The 14,753-nt window shown below is 49.3% G+C and overlaps 2 protein-coding genes across 4 annotated transcripts in view; one reads left to right on the top strand and one right to left on the bottom strand.

Moving 5' to 3' along the window:
• Positions 1-14,753, bottom strand: part of LOC135397244 (bromodomain and WD repeat-containing DDB_G0285837-like) — an 87,872-nt gene that overhangs the window by 27,818 nt on the left and 45,301 nt on the right. The window contains exon 1 of one of the 3 annotated variants that reach the window (XM_064628684.1): positions 6,026-6,098. The exons of the other annotated variants lie outside the window; for them this stretch is intronic. Coding sequence (XP_064484754.1) covers positions 6,026-6,041 — 16 coding nt within the window. The 5' untranslated portion in view covers positions 6,042-6,098. Of the gene's footprint in view, positions 1-6,025; positions 6,099-14,753 lie in introns of those variants that run through there. 3 annotated transcript variants of the gene reach the window in all.
• LOC135397245 (uncharacterized) lies at positions 300-13,844 on the top strand. The gene is made up of 8 exons (XM_064628686.1): positions 300-528; positions 2,506-2,694; positions 4,330-4,496; positions 5,390-5,602; positions 8,485-8,612; positions 10,226-10,355; positions 12,921-13,217; positions 13,604-13,844. Exons 3-8 carry the CDS (start codon positions 4,353-4,355, stop codon positions 13,757-13,759), a joined length of 1,068 nt encoding a protein of 355 aa, XP_064484756.1. The 5' UTR covers positions 300-528; positions 2,506-2,694; positions 4,330-4,352; the 3' UTR covers positions 13,760-13,844.

Below are 14,753 nucleotides of genomic sequence, written 5' to 3'. Positions count from 1 at the left end.
CGCCTTTTTGTGTCAATTATCATATATCCAAATTGACACAAAAAGGCGTACGCCTCCCTCTCTCCTCTAATCAGAAGCGATAACCGGTATCATTCGTGGCAATGGTTGGCGCAGAGCGTGCTATGCGGTGAAGTTCAGTTTTTAGAGTGTAGTACGCTGCACAGATAATCGCATAATCTGATGCCTGAATTCTGACCAGTGAATTTCAAAGTGTCGTGCAGGAAAACTTCACCTTGCCACAGCTGTGCCCGATGACGTCACCCACAGCGTCAGCGCACGTTATTTTCACGCATTTTCAACTCTGCGCGACACTGGTTTTCTACTAGCAATGTGCACTAGCGCAGAATAATAGTAGCGAAGTCAATGCACACTAACCAATGTTCTGCGCTTTTGTTGTTCACGAGCAACCGGATTGAAAATAAACGTTTCATTTCAGGAAGAAAATAATCCTGATTGCTGCTGTCGTGGGATGCGTGCTCCTCATTGGCACCGTATTGCTCACGGCATCTTTGCTTAGCGGCTCTGACAGTAAGCGCTCACTTTATCCTGTTGGAAACTATTTCTTTTTGTACATATCCCTCACATGCAGCGAGCAAAAACAAAGAAAAAATGCCAACGTTTGTGACGACATTGGTATCGACTTTAGAGACCTAATAGACCTCTCCCTGTTTGTAAACAAGGCCGCTCCCGAAAATCACTATCCCTATCCACTATTACGATGATCACTGAAAGGGACGCGACTTTCGGTTCTACTTCAGTACACTCACAATGAACTTCACCGCATAGCACACTCCTAGCCAACCATAAGCTCAAATGATATCGTTATCGTACGACAATTATGAACAGCATAAGTGTCACAAAAAAGGCGTACGCCTCCCGTTTTCAACAAATCAAGGCAGATAACGATATCATTTGAGATTATGGTTGGCTAGGAGTGTGCCCAAGTTCATTTTTAAGAGTGTAGGAGGCAGCGAACAAGTGCCCATTCGTGGAAACCAGCCCTCCCCTTCCGATCTGTTGCGGTTTCGGTCTGTCTACCAACGCGTCATGGTGACGTTTCGGGGGTAGAGGTATATTGACGTCCGTCCTTTCTCCTGAAAACCGGCCATGCCTACACACATTCATGTAGGAGACAATCTTCTGCAGAGCTAGTCGACTGCGCGCTGCCCTCTGATTGGTGTGCAAAAGTAGTTATGACGTCTCAGGCGCTGGGGCATCCCAGTACTAACCGGTAACAATATGAACTTTCCTAAATTATACCAAAAGAACCCATAGATCAAACAGACCACTATGGTCGGGGTAGGCCGACAATATACTATTTTTCTGTCCGAAAAGCGCTTAGCCGACGCTCCGACGACAACGAGATCAGCCTGACGTTGCTACCTTACGAGTGAGAAGTGGAAGATGCGAAAATCGTCATAGCTTTCTGCTGTTTCGCTTTTCCTTCCACTAGACACCACCACTACCACCACCACCACTTCCACCAACAGACAAGCAACAAATTACACACTGACATGGATATCTCGAACGGGAAGACGACCCTCCCGAATGCAGTCACTGTGGGGAACAATTCTCAATCCTTCATATCCTCATTGTATGCCCAGCATATGAGTATCTTCGTGAACGTCATTTCGTTTTATTCTACAGAAACTTCTTGCCACTGCACCAGGTGCTTTTGCTGGGCGAAGTTTGGTACCCTTTGAAATTATTAACCCAGCACTTAGCACTGCTTTAGTAAACAGACAAATTCGATAGACTATTTCATAGACCTAGGTAAAACTATTTGGTGCATTTTGGCCTTAGTAACTAATGCGCCAGAAAAAAAAAACAAATCAAATTCAATTGGAAAAGTAGAAATCAAATCAAATGTCGCTCGTGTGAATGCACGGCAAGAGCTAGGCATCCCTTTTTTCTGACTGGTGGTATAGGGAATGTTATTTTCGGAAATTCCGGCATGTTCTCAACATCCGGCGACTGCCCTTGCCATGCATTCCATCGAATAGGAGCCAAATTCGCGTGGGATTTTCGATACCATGGTCAATAGTCAACGAGGGATGAAACGGAACGACGGACGAAATGAACGGATGCGACAGTCCCTCTAAATGGCGTGACTCAACAAGACTGTGGCCGTAGCTATGGAGAAAAGACGACATAAGCCGCATAGGGAGCCACCGGTAGCCACAGGAAGCCTGTGTTTAAAATAGGTGGCTGGCGATTGGCCGACATCCGCGTGAAGGAGTGAGGGGACGTTTAGCAGGCTTTCTGTATCTGGGTGCCGGAACCCACACCCTCATATTCCCGGTCCATGACACCACGAATCTACGTACCAAGCTACGCTTGGTAGGGCACTGTCCGCACACCAACCTTCAACACGATTTTCTTTCTCGGAATAGCAGCTGAGGCAACTGAAACGTGGTATCAGAAAGCCCAGTTGCGTACTTAGTCAGAAAGCTCTAGCAGCGGCGACTGAAATAATGTTGTTTTTGCACGGTTCCTCTTTCTAAGCGCACGAAGTCCAATCCAACGGCGACGACGACGATCCCAAAGACCAGTACGACCCAGGGTACCCAGACGCACCCCCACCTACTACTACACCGTCAACGTTACCAACGACCACCACCACTACAACGACGACGACTACTACCACCACAACGACAACGACCACCACAACGACCACCACAACCACGACGACTAGTAAGCAGCAAAGCAGAATTTCTGCAGAATTTCAATCTTTCATTGGACAAGAGCAGATGGCAGACTGCACGTACCGTTCCGTGTGTCTGTCATGTCTATACATGTTGGTACGGTCAGAGTGAAAAACCGGAGAATTGTGCTGGTAGTTTTCCCTGCAGCGCAGTGCAGAGTGGGTTGAGTGGGGAAACTAACGAGAGGAAACCGAAAGACCAAACAGAACGGGATGCGCGTTGCACCAGTGTAACATGCACACTCGAGCCAGAGAGGCCCAGAGGAATTCGCCACTATAGGTGTATATCTACATGAGCAATTTGTATGGATGACACATGACAGATCCCTAGAAAACTTATTTCTGTATTGAGATTCCGCCTCGATATTCAATTTCACGTGGTATCAATCTTCTCTATGCGGTACTGATGCATGGAGTCCCACAAGAATATTTCAGTATGTTGTGCCCTGGTGACTGTCATCCACTCCTCGAGCCAGATGTCGAGCAGACTACGTTCGATCAATGCACTTCGACCCTTCGCGTTCGAGTATTCCGAACGTTCTCCTCCGGACTCTCCTCATCGAAGCTTCGTTCAGGTGGGCCAGGAGAGGGCAGAGTGTTACTGCTTCTGCTTCGTTGTCACTTGAGGTCAAACTCTTCTACGTCAGGACGTCTACTGGGGCATTGTGGTGTGAACGGTTCGGACGTTCCATTTCGAAAATCGCTCCAATATTGGTCCTTGAGAAGACTTTTGACCATAACGTTGTTCCTCTCCTGTTCCTGAAGCTCCCACCCGTTCCTTGCGGGTTGACCATGCACACACCCACAATCGACCGCGTGCACTGCGTCGGTCCTGGTAGCATCCCCTCAGAACAGTATGGAAAGTTGGCAAAGGGAATGCGCCCAAGGGCGTTAAATGTCATCGATCAGCAAACCTCCTTCCCTGGGCTGCAAGTCTGCGATGTCATGTGGCTGCCCTTCCCGCATCTCGATTGATCGTTCTCGCTAGCCAATAGCACGTCAAGGAGTAGCATGTGTTGGATCGTCGCCACTGCGTGAACTAATTGTCAACTAAGTGTTTCTCAGCAAAATTCGCGTTTTCAAAAGACTAACGGCTCCTGAATGATGTATGTTCATATCAGGCGCCGCCCAGACCTGTTTCGACGACCACTTCCAGCGAGCTCCTGACCTCTCCTGGTGGTTCGGATGCCCTGGGAGCTAGTACGGCTGAATGGAGGCCTCGGACGAATAGGCTGTCTGAATGTTTGTCCGGGATTGCAGACCGGAACGACGACGGCTCACAATTTAGTTCGGCTGGATTCGTACAGGGATTCGCCCTAATTTCTGATGGGAGTTTGTCCACTAGCTTGCCTGCGTTGATTGCCATTCTCTCTTGCTTTCTTCCATCTCTCTCACTCACTCACTCACCAAGACATCTGGTGAATGTTATGGGAAGTAACTGTAAGGATGCAGGAACACAGACTGAAATACGACATTGGTAGAAAAAGCCCGGCATTGACGGGAACACAACCTCGCACCGATTAGCAACTGCGCTTGTGTTAGGTGTTCCAGCCTCCTTCAGAACAGTCACATGTCCCAGCAGCGTCGGTTGTTAACTCTGGCCATCGATTCTTTTTCTTTTCTAGCGCACCTTCCCTACTTCACCCTCATGTGCACCGTGGGTCAACGTTTCAAGAAACCAGACGCTTACCAGTCTCTGGGATGTGATTACTTCATTTTCGACAGCGTCCTTCCAACATCTGATGGGCTCAAGGGATCCGAGGATCAGAAAGCCTGGGACTGGTTCAAAAGCGTGAGTTTAGCCTCGCTGGCCGTCGTGCTGTGATGCAATATCCAGGGCATTTCTAAGTTTACTGGGGATAGTCCACTGCATAGTGGACCTCTTAACGCTGCCCGGAGCGTACATGATTCGTTGACGGGATGGACCCGCCCGTTTTGTATACTACTTGCGCTTCTTACGTAGAAAGGCCAACTCCGTTGCTCTCTCCCCGGGAAAATTCGAGTCGAATTCGAGCTCCTATTTTTAGTGCAAATGTCCATGCCGTAAACCTATTTTTCTATGCCAAATGGATGCGGACAAAACACAATTTCCGTATCAAGCCTGTATCTGGACGAAGCGGCTAACTTGAGCTCCGCACCAAAACTAGTCGAGATAACAGTGTGGCATCAATCCGTACCGTACGATATATCGGTGAATACGATTTTTCATGACTGGCACAGAAAATGAATATTTTCTGTGATTAGGCGCTCCTCTACGGTAAAGCAGTCCAGCAACACTGGGCTTCACCCTCCCGGTATTCCTCGTGTACGGCTTTCTCTAGGTTTTGCTTTTAGCGCAGAAGCAGACGACTGGTTGTCTGCGTGGCACGAAGTTACAAAGCGCGTGGCCCACACGAGACTACGGTGACGTCACGCATCGTACAGGAGGCAGGAGAGGGAACCTTCGGGAAGCTTCGGTTTCGTTTTGAGCTTCCCAGCTCTTTTCGCCTCTAGTGAATCCCCGACTGCCAAACGAACTTAGTTTCTCATTTCGGAAGAATGCATCGAACTTACTTACACAGCCATTATAATAGTTTCGGATCGTCCTGGGGTCTCCCTTTAAGGAGGAGGACGAAGGACGGGGCGAGTCTCGTCCTGGCTTCGGGGACAGCGCCGAGAAAGTGAACACCCTTTCACTATTTCCAGATGGCGTGGACACGTTCTCCAAAGCCGGACTTTGGCATTTCGTTTCCGGGAAAATATGCCAATGACTTGTATTCGCGTCTCTCGAGCAACGTCATGTATCAACTGAGGCAGCTGTTAGGCAAAGGGTACAGGGCCTTCGGGGTCCTCAACTGCAAAGGAACGTCGTCCTTTCTGTCTGGTAGCACGGGAACCCATCTCGGACAGCTGTTTAACGTAAGTCATTATTTTATTTATTGATTCATTCGTGCAAGAGAACAGTCACAAGGCCCTTGGTGTTGGTGCGCACAGGGGCAGAGAAGTAGCAGTTACCATAGTGGGCAATACCGCAGAATAGATCCAAAACGCGCACAGTACAACAACGTACAACAACAACAACACAACACAGTACCGTTACACCACAATACAATACAACACCGTGAGTACTCGCAAATAGACATTGAGGTACAAATCAGTAAGAGAACAAAATAGAGAAAGAGAATACAGCTAGCCACAATGCGCTATGCAATTATACAGGTAACCAGCATGCACTAAACTATGACAATACTATAACGTTCTAAACTACGATACACTATGACACACAAAAGGTCTCGCGCTTGAATGCCACGTAGGAAGTAGAGAACACGTTACATGACTTACGTACAGAGTTCAGCATCACCTAGCAAGCACCGAAGTTCTGCACGTAGAAAAACGGTGGATAGTACCAGCACAACAAGGGAAGGAAGGAAAGGCTCTGGAGAGAGGGAGGGAAAGGGTGGATGCATTTGTAAAGGAACATAACATCAGCGAACTGCTCATTGGATAGGACATGCGAGTACATAGGAGCATTCCTACTTTCCCTCATTAGACAAAACTACGTTCCCTTCCAAGGGCAGCCACAAGGTCCCTGAGTTTTTCATTAGGCGTTTTAACGTAAAATGCGTCTTACCTCTATCCACCGTTACGTGAATGCACGCTCTCAGGGCTGGGAACCGCTATTTTTTTTGGAGTTCGGTTCGGTTCGGGTTCAACGCAACCAAAATAACGGTTTGAACAGATATTAATCGGTTCGAACCGGTTTCCGTGTGTACCACAGTGAGTAAGTAATCCATGTACCACATCCACATGTAAGAGGTAATCGATCGCGAGGCTATCGCCAATTTCTAAAGAAAAAAAGAGTGGCAAGCGCAGGCCGGCCCGCTACTCCCCGTTGAAAAGACGACGAGGCACCGCTCCTGTTTTTCCTTCCTGCATTCTCTGGACCACACGCCAACCTCTTTTCCGTGGTCGCTAGAGGTCTGCGTTGCTTGTGGATGTCACGTCGCCTTCACACTGCGACGCTGAATGAAAGGAAGCAGCCGAGGCAAGAATGCAAAGTGTAGCTGTCGTGTAGCACATCGTGTAACACATAGTAAGGATTAAATGATTGGTATTGGTAAGAGCCCTGGATCTGTTATCCAGAAGATGTGGGTTAGAGTCTAGCTAGCTCTAGTGGCTAGCCTTTTCAGTGGCGTCTTTCTTTCAGCCTATGTACAGGGATGTCATAGACTCACCACTGCTTGGTTTGTCGCTCTATGAATCGGCAGGGTGAGTGGATGCATGGCGCTAGTGCGCGGCAGTCGTGTGGGAAAGTATAAGTGTTTTCACCGTCTGGCGAACCGGTTACCGCATCGTGTTTTTTCGGTTCAGTTCCAGTTCGGGTTTTTTTCTGTTACGACCCCTGCACACTCTTGCTGTAGAGCCACATCTAGCGTACCCCACTGGGGAGTAAGTTTCTAGTACCTCCAGACTGCAATCAGTAATGTCCATGTTAGTCATGAAAGTCATGTACTAAACGAGATAAAGTGCGGGAATGTGTACGTCATGCCACATAAGAAATCGTGGCACTATCGCTCGGCGATGTGAACACGACTGCGCTCACACTCGTATTGCGCAGCTTTTGCCATCTGGCAACCCAGACCGGCCGGTCGCTAGGGCGGCGCGTGAGCCTGCCGTTGCGGCACACGAAGCTTGTAGGGAATAGTTTGTAGCACCGCACGTGCTCGTCACCTTGGTCTCACTACTGTTAGACACCGCAGCCAATCCTTTCTCATGTTCCATCCCTTCGTACTGGTTGGTTCTCGGCACCTTTTCTGTGAAGTTCGGTTGGAACGAACCACTGGTCAACTTAGGCCAGACGAAATGGACAAATGGAATTTTCAAGACTGAACTGAACTTGTTGGCTGTAAAGCCGCGACGAACGCCGCGCTCATGCGCTCCGAGGTTAAGATTTAATTCTGGCTGGAATATCTCGTGTAGGATAGGATGTCACTGAGCAACGCTTTACGTGTTTTCGACGTTCATTGGAGCCCTTTTAGCGACGGATGCGGGCCTATATAGGGTGTCCCTGCTAAATGTATAACAATATAGCACATGCTGAAGGGATACCAGCAAGTTGTCCCAATGAGAGCATCCAGCCCCTCCGGTCACCTGACACCGTAGCCGTTTTCGGAAGATATCCGTTCCATTCTTTTCTTATTTTGTTCTTATTTCGCATCTTCGCTTTTGTTCTTTTGTTTCGTTCTTTCCTTCACCCCAAACGTGAGAGGTTGAAGAGAGCACACTCTCGTTTCCGCAATTTCCGCTTCGACGCATGAGGCGGAACTGTGTTCCTTCACCTCCCTCACATTGGGAGTGAAGGGAAGAGGGTGGGAGCCTCTGGAGATGCGCAAAGAACAAGAATAGCGTTCCTTCTTTTCCTTTCTTTCCTTCTTTTTTTCTTCCAGGTACAAACGTTCAGTCTGTTAGTATATCGTACGCTGTCACGTTTGCGTACGCAAGAAACAGCGCAAATATAAGATAAGCGCAGTTGCATGCGCTTGGTTGTTCCTCGATATCAAGTGGTATAAACAGGCCTTTCTAATTGGGCAACCTGATAGTGGAACTCAGAACAGCCCGAGTGCGTACAGGGTGCTATAGTCTTGCCCGAACACGCAAAAAACGTTCGTCTGTTATTAGAAAAGAAAGCTGTACCGTGCGCTGCCCATAAGGATATGCCGACTATCGCAGGGCAGTTGCGTGAATGATTGATTAGCGAGCGTAGCAGCATCGCCCCATAGCGAGTTACCTCAATTTTTCAGACAATCTTCAACGCCATGACTCTGGCTCAAAGGAATGCTGGCCTGAAGACTTTCTTCGTCGGACTGCAAGCGTCATCAGGAGGCACATCTCAAAGTAGCTCACTCATGTCTTATGCCCGTGCTATAAGGTGCTTGCCAACGTCTTTTGTGCTACTGTAGTTTGGACGGCAACACATAATGTGTGTGTGTACGCGGTGTGCCTAGCCTCTGGCGTATAAGCACCATGCGTGCTGCTCGTGGTCTCCCGAGTGTACAACGCAAGACCGCTTCAATCTGTGGTGGTCCCTTAATGGCGCATTGTGAGTCCGCCGATCACGAGAGTAACCGAGAGTGGCCGTAACTATGGAAACGAGGCGTCTTGGGCCGCACGAGTAGACACTTGTAGCCACAGAAGTCCTACGTCCTTGCGAAGGAGGGGTGAGAAGGGTTATACGGGAACGAAACTCAGTTGGAACAGTATCAGGGCTCGAAACCGTTATTTTTTTAGGTTCGGTTCAAGTTCCGGTTCAAGGTTATCGGTTTGGTTCGGGTTCAGCGCAACCAAAATAACGGTTTGAACCGGTTTACGTGTGTTGTGCTAATCAGTGTACCATATGTGAAAATATCATCAGGTTCCGGCGATGACTTCTTACACTACTACACTTCATAGGTGCAAAGAACCATGCAGTTCACAGCAGATAATCTTTGTCCCATGCGCAGGCCGACGCGTTGCTCTCCGTTGAGACCCGTGTCAGGGCCACACGCCAACCTCTTTCCCGTAGTCGCTAGAGGTCTGCGTTGCTTGTAAACTGTTTCACACTGCGACGCTGAATGAACGCAAGCCGCCGAGGCAACAATGCAAAGTGTAGCTGTAGTACATCTTTTTTTGTTGTTGTTGTTTTGTTTGGGTTCAGTTCCGCTTCGTTCAAGGGGAGAGAAAAAAGTTTACGGTTCGGGTTCGGTATCGCTAGTAAATACAGGGGCGAAAGAATGGGCGCAGGCTCTGTTCCGTCCATCGCCACCCTTGGAGGAGGGAGGAGGAGTGTCGTTGGGAGGAACCCGAGAGGTCTGCCTGCCTGATTAGGCGGCATGTTTCTCGGGAAGGGAAAGGTGGTGGAGAGGAGGAGAGGAAAGCGTGAAGTGGAAGACCGAGCGGAATCCGCTCGGGGGGGAGGATAGCTGCGTCCATGGGCCGACTTCAGGGGAACTGTGCCGGCATACGCCTATCACACATCTGAGGGAAACCCAGGAAAAACCCCAGACGGCACAGCCGGCCCGCGGATTCGAACCGCGGACCTCCCAGTCTCCAAGCGCACGCGTTACCGCTGCGCCACCGGAGCTGGTATCGCCACCCTTCCACTCTTGGAAAAAGAGCATAGGAGGAAGGGGAGGGCATCAACGTACCCTCCCCCTCGTTTGGTGCGCTCCTGCCACTGCGTTCTCCTGGCATACTACTCGTGACTTTGACCGGCAAAGCTGAAAGAGTGTAAGCAGAGCGTTAGTTGAGAAAAAAGGCACGGGGACTATGCATCGACAGTATGTCGTCGACAATACACCGCGACTAACGCAGTGGCGACCCCTGACCGAAAACAGTGGCGATCTGGGTTGTTGGGACTCCCATCCGCATCCTGTCGATCTCGAAACTATGGGTGTGATTGAATTCCTCGCTGAGTACACTGTCGACAACCCCACGTGCAAGTGTGGCGACCGCAATTGGCTCCCTATTAGTCACGTAGCGTATGTGGATGTCTTCTCTTTGCAGCCGCCTGAACATGCTAATTCTGCAGAGCCACATCACACCACTGCCCCCTCTGACTGCGAGCAACTGCTACATCTACCCTAGTAGCTCGTGGTCGCAGAATCCCATCCACGACAGCTCCTATTCTTCCGTGGTGAGCGATGACATCATTCAGTCCACTTCCATACGCTTCTGACAAGACACACACACACACAAGCGGTCCTGCTGTACCGATCGGGAACTGATCTGTGCACTGCAGCGTATAGGTTTCATGAAGACCAATCCACCGTCAGCGGCCAGCCGGCGTAACTGGTTTGCTCGATTGGCACTGGCAGTCTGGCACAGTTCCGCTTTTTCGTGACAAAATTTTCGTGACACAGCCAACGCTCGCGCTTTCCACGTATAAGCAGTGAGCATTCTCTGCAATGTGTGGTCTCCATCGTGATAGGGATACTGCTTCTATGGATTGCAGACTGTATAATCGCCCCTGTTGTGTCAGTTGTAAAAGCAACGCGGCTGCCACTGTGTCGATGACGCTTTATTGCGTCAGTACACGGAAATTAGCCCATTAAATACACAATGGGGACGACACCACTAATATTACAAAAGCACACTGAAGAGGGGGAGGGGGGAAGTGTAGTTCACAAGTAAAGGGGTTAATGGTTGTTGCGACGTATGTAGTCTCAAAAAGGACCGTATTTACCGATGTGTAACGCCCGCGCTATACAATAAGAAAGTGCTCTGAAGATGTCCTGCGCGTTATCTAACAGTGCGCGTTATACACTGAAAATATTTTTCTGCATAGTCGGGTCAGTGACGTACAAATTCTTCCAGGGTGTGCTGTGGCGAAAGGAGACTTCATAAAACGTCAATAATCTGGGATTCATTTCAGTAGAATGGCGTGACTGAGAAGGGACGCGAAACGGAAAGCAGAGATGAGACTATGACAGTATACTATACTATGACTGAGTATACTATGACAGCAACGCTGTTGCATCGGAGTTTAACGAATTTGACTAAATGTGTTTCAAAAATAGCATATGCATATATGATGCACCGCTTTGATTTATAGTGTATACTGGTCGCAGCTTGTATAGCACCATTGCGGCGCGCGTTATACATCGAACATTTCTCAAATTCGGCCCGTTTTTAGGGGTGCTCATGATACACGAGTGCGCGTTATACACCGGAAAATCCGGTATTTTTTGTAGGATCTGAAGTGCCAAAGTTTGTTGTCCATGAGTCACCTTTCACCTTTACAGAAAACAAAGGCGTGTGTCGACTCACTACACTGATTTTCTACCCATTTCGGTAGACCTGCATTGCCCAACCACATTTCTACTCGAACCAGTTTTACCTTTTGGGTACAAATGCAGTGTGGAATCTTGTCGTTCTACCAGCTTGAGTAGGAAATTCTACCATTTTCTCTTAAAGCAAACTTGAGAGAGAGGAGTAAGGGAAAGGGACGCCACGGCTTATACCCGCGGGGGAGAAGTCTCGTGTGGATTGGCACAAAATGGTAGAAGTACTGTCCTGCTCCAACTACAAGTTTTTTTCTAAGTGTACCCTGCAGTAGTCTGCAAGGCACTGTTGAGAACGACTGTACAGGTCCTGGAAAATGCGGGCTAAGTCGTCTCCTCTTATGATATGGTGTGCCCCGGTCACACAGCAGTGCGAGTGTTGGCATATCTGGTGCAGCCAAATCCGGCGAGTAGGGGGACAGCACAATCGGCGTCACTCCCTTTTGGTCAGCGTCTTCTGCCCAACTGTTGCTGTACTAAGGGCCTCGGCGAGGTATAGTCCCTCTCCCTCTTGAATTCGTTTTAAGCCATTCAAGGGCACGTAATCATCCCACTGCACTTGCTTCCCAAGTACAGTGGTAAATTGCTGACCCACTCGTAACACGTTGGCTATTGGTTGGATCTATACCCTTGCATGCCCCCAACCGAAGGACTATGCTGGTAGGGGGAGCTCTACCAGGCCCCCATAGCTCCCCATCTTCGCGGTTCTAAAAAGTTTGCACGTCATAAACACGTGGTATTACTCCGTCAGGCATCATAGTTGATACCCATTGGCCGAAGGACATTGCGCGCTCCGCTATTGGTTGGCAAAGTTTCAAAAGAGCATTCTTTCGCGGGCTGCCTGTCTGGCGGGCAGTTACGAGAAGAGAAGGGAGAGAAGTGGCCAAGAGGTGTATTGTGTCGCGTTGTCACAGATGGAACCCAAACCTCATCCACCTCACATATTCGCCACTCCAGCTATAACGAGGATGAAGTATGATGCACGTCACGGATGACGTGATAAGGAGAACTCGTTCTGGTTCGCCTTGTTTCTTTGCCGCCGTAAACCAGTTTTGCCAGTTCTCCCGGAGAATTGGGGATAGAAGGAGCGGCCGAATCATTACAGAGCAAGGAGAAAGGCCTTTTCAGAACCCCGAACAGCCGAGTAGCAGACATTTCTCTAGGCCAATCAGCGAGCGTTCTCCTTATAGCGTCCGCGCGAGGTTCCAGGCATATCACAGGCTGGTACTACTCTTTCACCACCGTTGCGCACGGTCGCTTTTTGCGGCGTATTTTAAATCCAATTTCTGCGATATTTATGACTGTGGTGTGAATGGTGGTATGGTGCATATTACTGGCCTACTTAACAGTCTGTTAAGAAAACAGGGTGTTAAAAATGACTTCTGTGCTACTTTAAGCGCGTGAATTTTCGTTCGCAGGAACGGGCCTCCGCCTTGCTCTCTGAGGGCCCACGCTACACCAGTATCCAGGCATTCGCCATTTCCTTCTCCATGGCCGTGAATATGTACACCATCTCCTCCAGCCCGACGTCGACTAATACAAGGTTCAAAGATTCCTGTGTCGCCAGCGCAATCACCAGAATCAACGACATCTGCCTCGTACCGTCAAATTATGTCTCTAATCAGTCCGACACCACTGAACGTAACCAGCGGGGTTACGTTACTGGAAAGCAATTCGTCTTCTCGTACAGTACAATGGAGAACATGATTGAATTGGTAAGTCATTCAAACGGAGCAGTCGGGAAAGTAGAAAACGGCAAGGGTTCCTGAGGGGTTCCTCTGAGGGGTTCCTGATGTCCCTTGTAGCAATGGAGGGAGGGAGTAAGGAAGAAGTGAAGGGGACACCCTCATTGAGGATGGGATAAGGAATTCAAGCTTCACTTGTTGATGGAAGAGGGCGCCTCCTCATGTGCTAAATAGGAGGGGTGCCCCTCCTATGACTGGGTGCTGGCTACTCTCAGTGGACCGCAATAGCATGTGCTAACTAACACGCGTAACATGATGCAGCAACATCGTGTTTAGCCAGAGGGAAGAGTTATTGGAAATGGTCTTGGCTGTGTATTTGGTATCGTGGTAACGTTGGAACTGCTTTACTCTTTCAGTACAAGAAAGCTAAGGTGAATATGCAAAGCAAGAAACTCGGCGTGCTGCTAGTGGACACCCAGTTCGATTACACCGAACACTGTTCTAGTGGCTCATTCACAAGAGTGATCGCTGTGAAAAACTATCTCAACCTCCTACGTCGCAGTACGCCTTGAAAGAGGGGGAGGGAGGTTGCTACGTTGTCGCTGTCGTTCCGAACTTGTGCAAGCAATAAAGTGCCGGATGGCTGTGGTTGCCGGATGATGTCAGCAGCGTGTTGCTTTCAGCCAGGCCTCAATAGCTCCCCGTATTCGCGGAAATAGTCACGTGGTGTTACGGCATCGGAACTCATTGGCCGAAGAGTATTGCGCGCTCCGCGATTGGTTGGCAAAGTTGCAGCTTCGAAGCGTCTCGACGATGTCTGTCTGCGAGCACTGACTGTTCGCAGATTTGTGTGCCAAAGTCACTGCGCGCGTATTGTGACGTTTCCCGACAAAGGTATCCTACGAGCAGTCTCCATCAGTTCAGAACTGAGGTGCAGTGGTGAGCTGACGCCTCAGGAACACCTTTGAGCGCCGTCGCATTACCGAATGCATTGACAACGGAGACTGGGCATATCCCGTTTCGTTGAAATCTCGTGCACTCATGTGAGCGTCGCTCGCTTCTAGCGGTAGGGGTTCGAACCTCGTTGAACGCTTTGGGCTTTGTACGCACGGTGAATACTTACGACACGATATGTCAAATGTGTGTTTTGTGCGTAGATACGGAATAACGAACGGCTATCGTAAAACGGCAAGTAAAAGCCGATAGTAGCCAGGGCCGGTCGAAAAGTGTACCCTCATTTGTGCTAAGTATCCCCAGTGTTGCCTGAGTGCGCTCTACGGGGAGCTGTGGGTGCCTGTTTTCAGCGTGACATCTCATAGAGCGCGGATATACCACAACCTTGATGGTGGTTTTGTGGCGGAGCTCTACTACGAAGGTGTGCGATTCAATCACTGGCAAAATTTTCAATGTGTTCAGATTTTGTGAGGAGAGCAGGCTGCATAGGATCGTCAGGAAAACGCTGAAAAAGGACCTCCGAATGGCTGTCAGTCGGACCCCGGTTGTAGCAGGGGCAAGAGAGTTAGTATAGGGGGCTGTATGAACTGGAGACGTTGGAAGGAGTGTATG

Source organism: Ornithodoros turicata, chromosome 6 (genome assembly GCF_037126465.1).
Source record: "Ornithodoros turicata isolate Travis chromosome 6, ASM3712646v1, whole genome shotgun sequence".
NCBI classification, from domain to species: Eukaryota; Metazoa; Arthropoda; class Arachnida; order Ixodida; family Argasidae; genus Ornithodoros; species Ornithodoros turicata.
This window is presented reverse-complemented; position numbering and strand designations above follow the sequence as displayed.

What these genes read in the sequence shown, in the direction of transcription:
- LOC135397245 (XM_064628686.1), top strand. Translation starts at nt 4,353, where the DNA reads ATGTGCACCGTGGGTCAACGTTTCAAGAAACCAGACGCTTACCAGTCT. An exon ending in ATCTCGGACAGCTGTTTAAC is followed by an intron (nt 5,603 to 8,484) that starts GTAAGTCATTAT and finishes TCAATTTTTCAG; the next exon opens with ACAATCTTCAACGCCATGAC. An exon ending in TGGAGAACATGATTGAATTG is followed by an intron (nt 13,218 to 13,603) that starts GTAAGTCATTCA and finishes TTACTCTTTCAG; the next exon opens with TACAAGAAAGCTAAGGTGAA.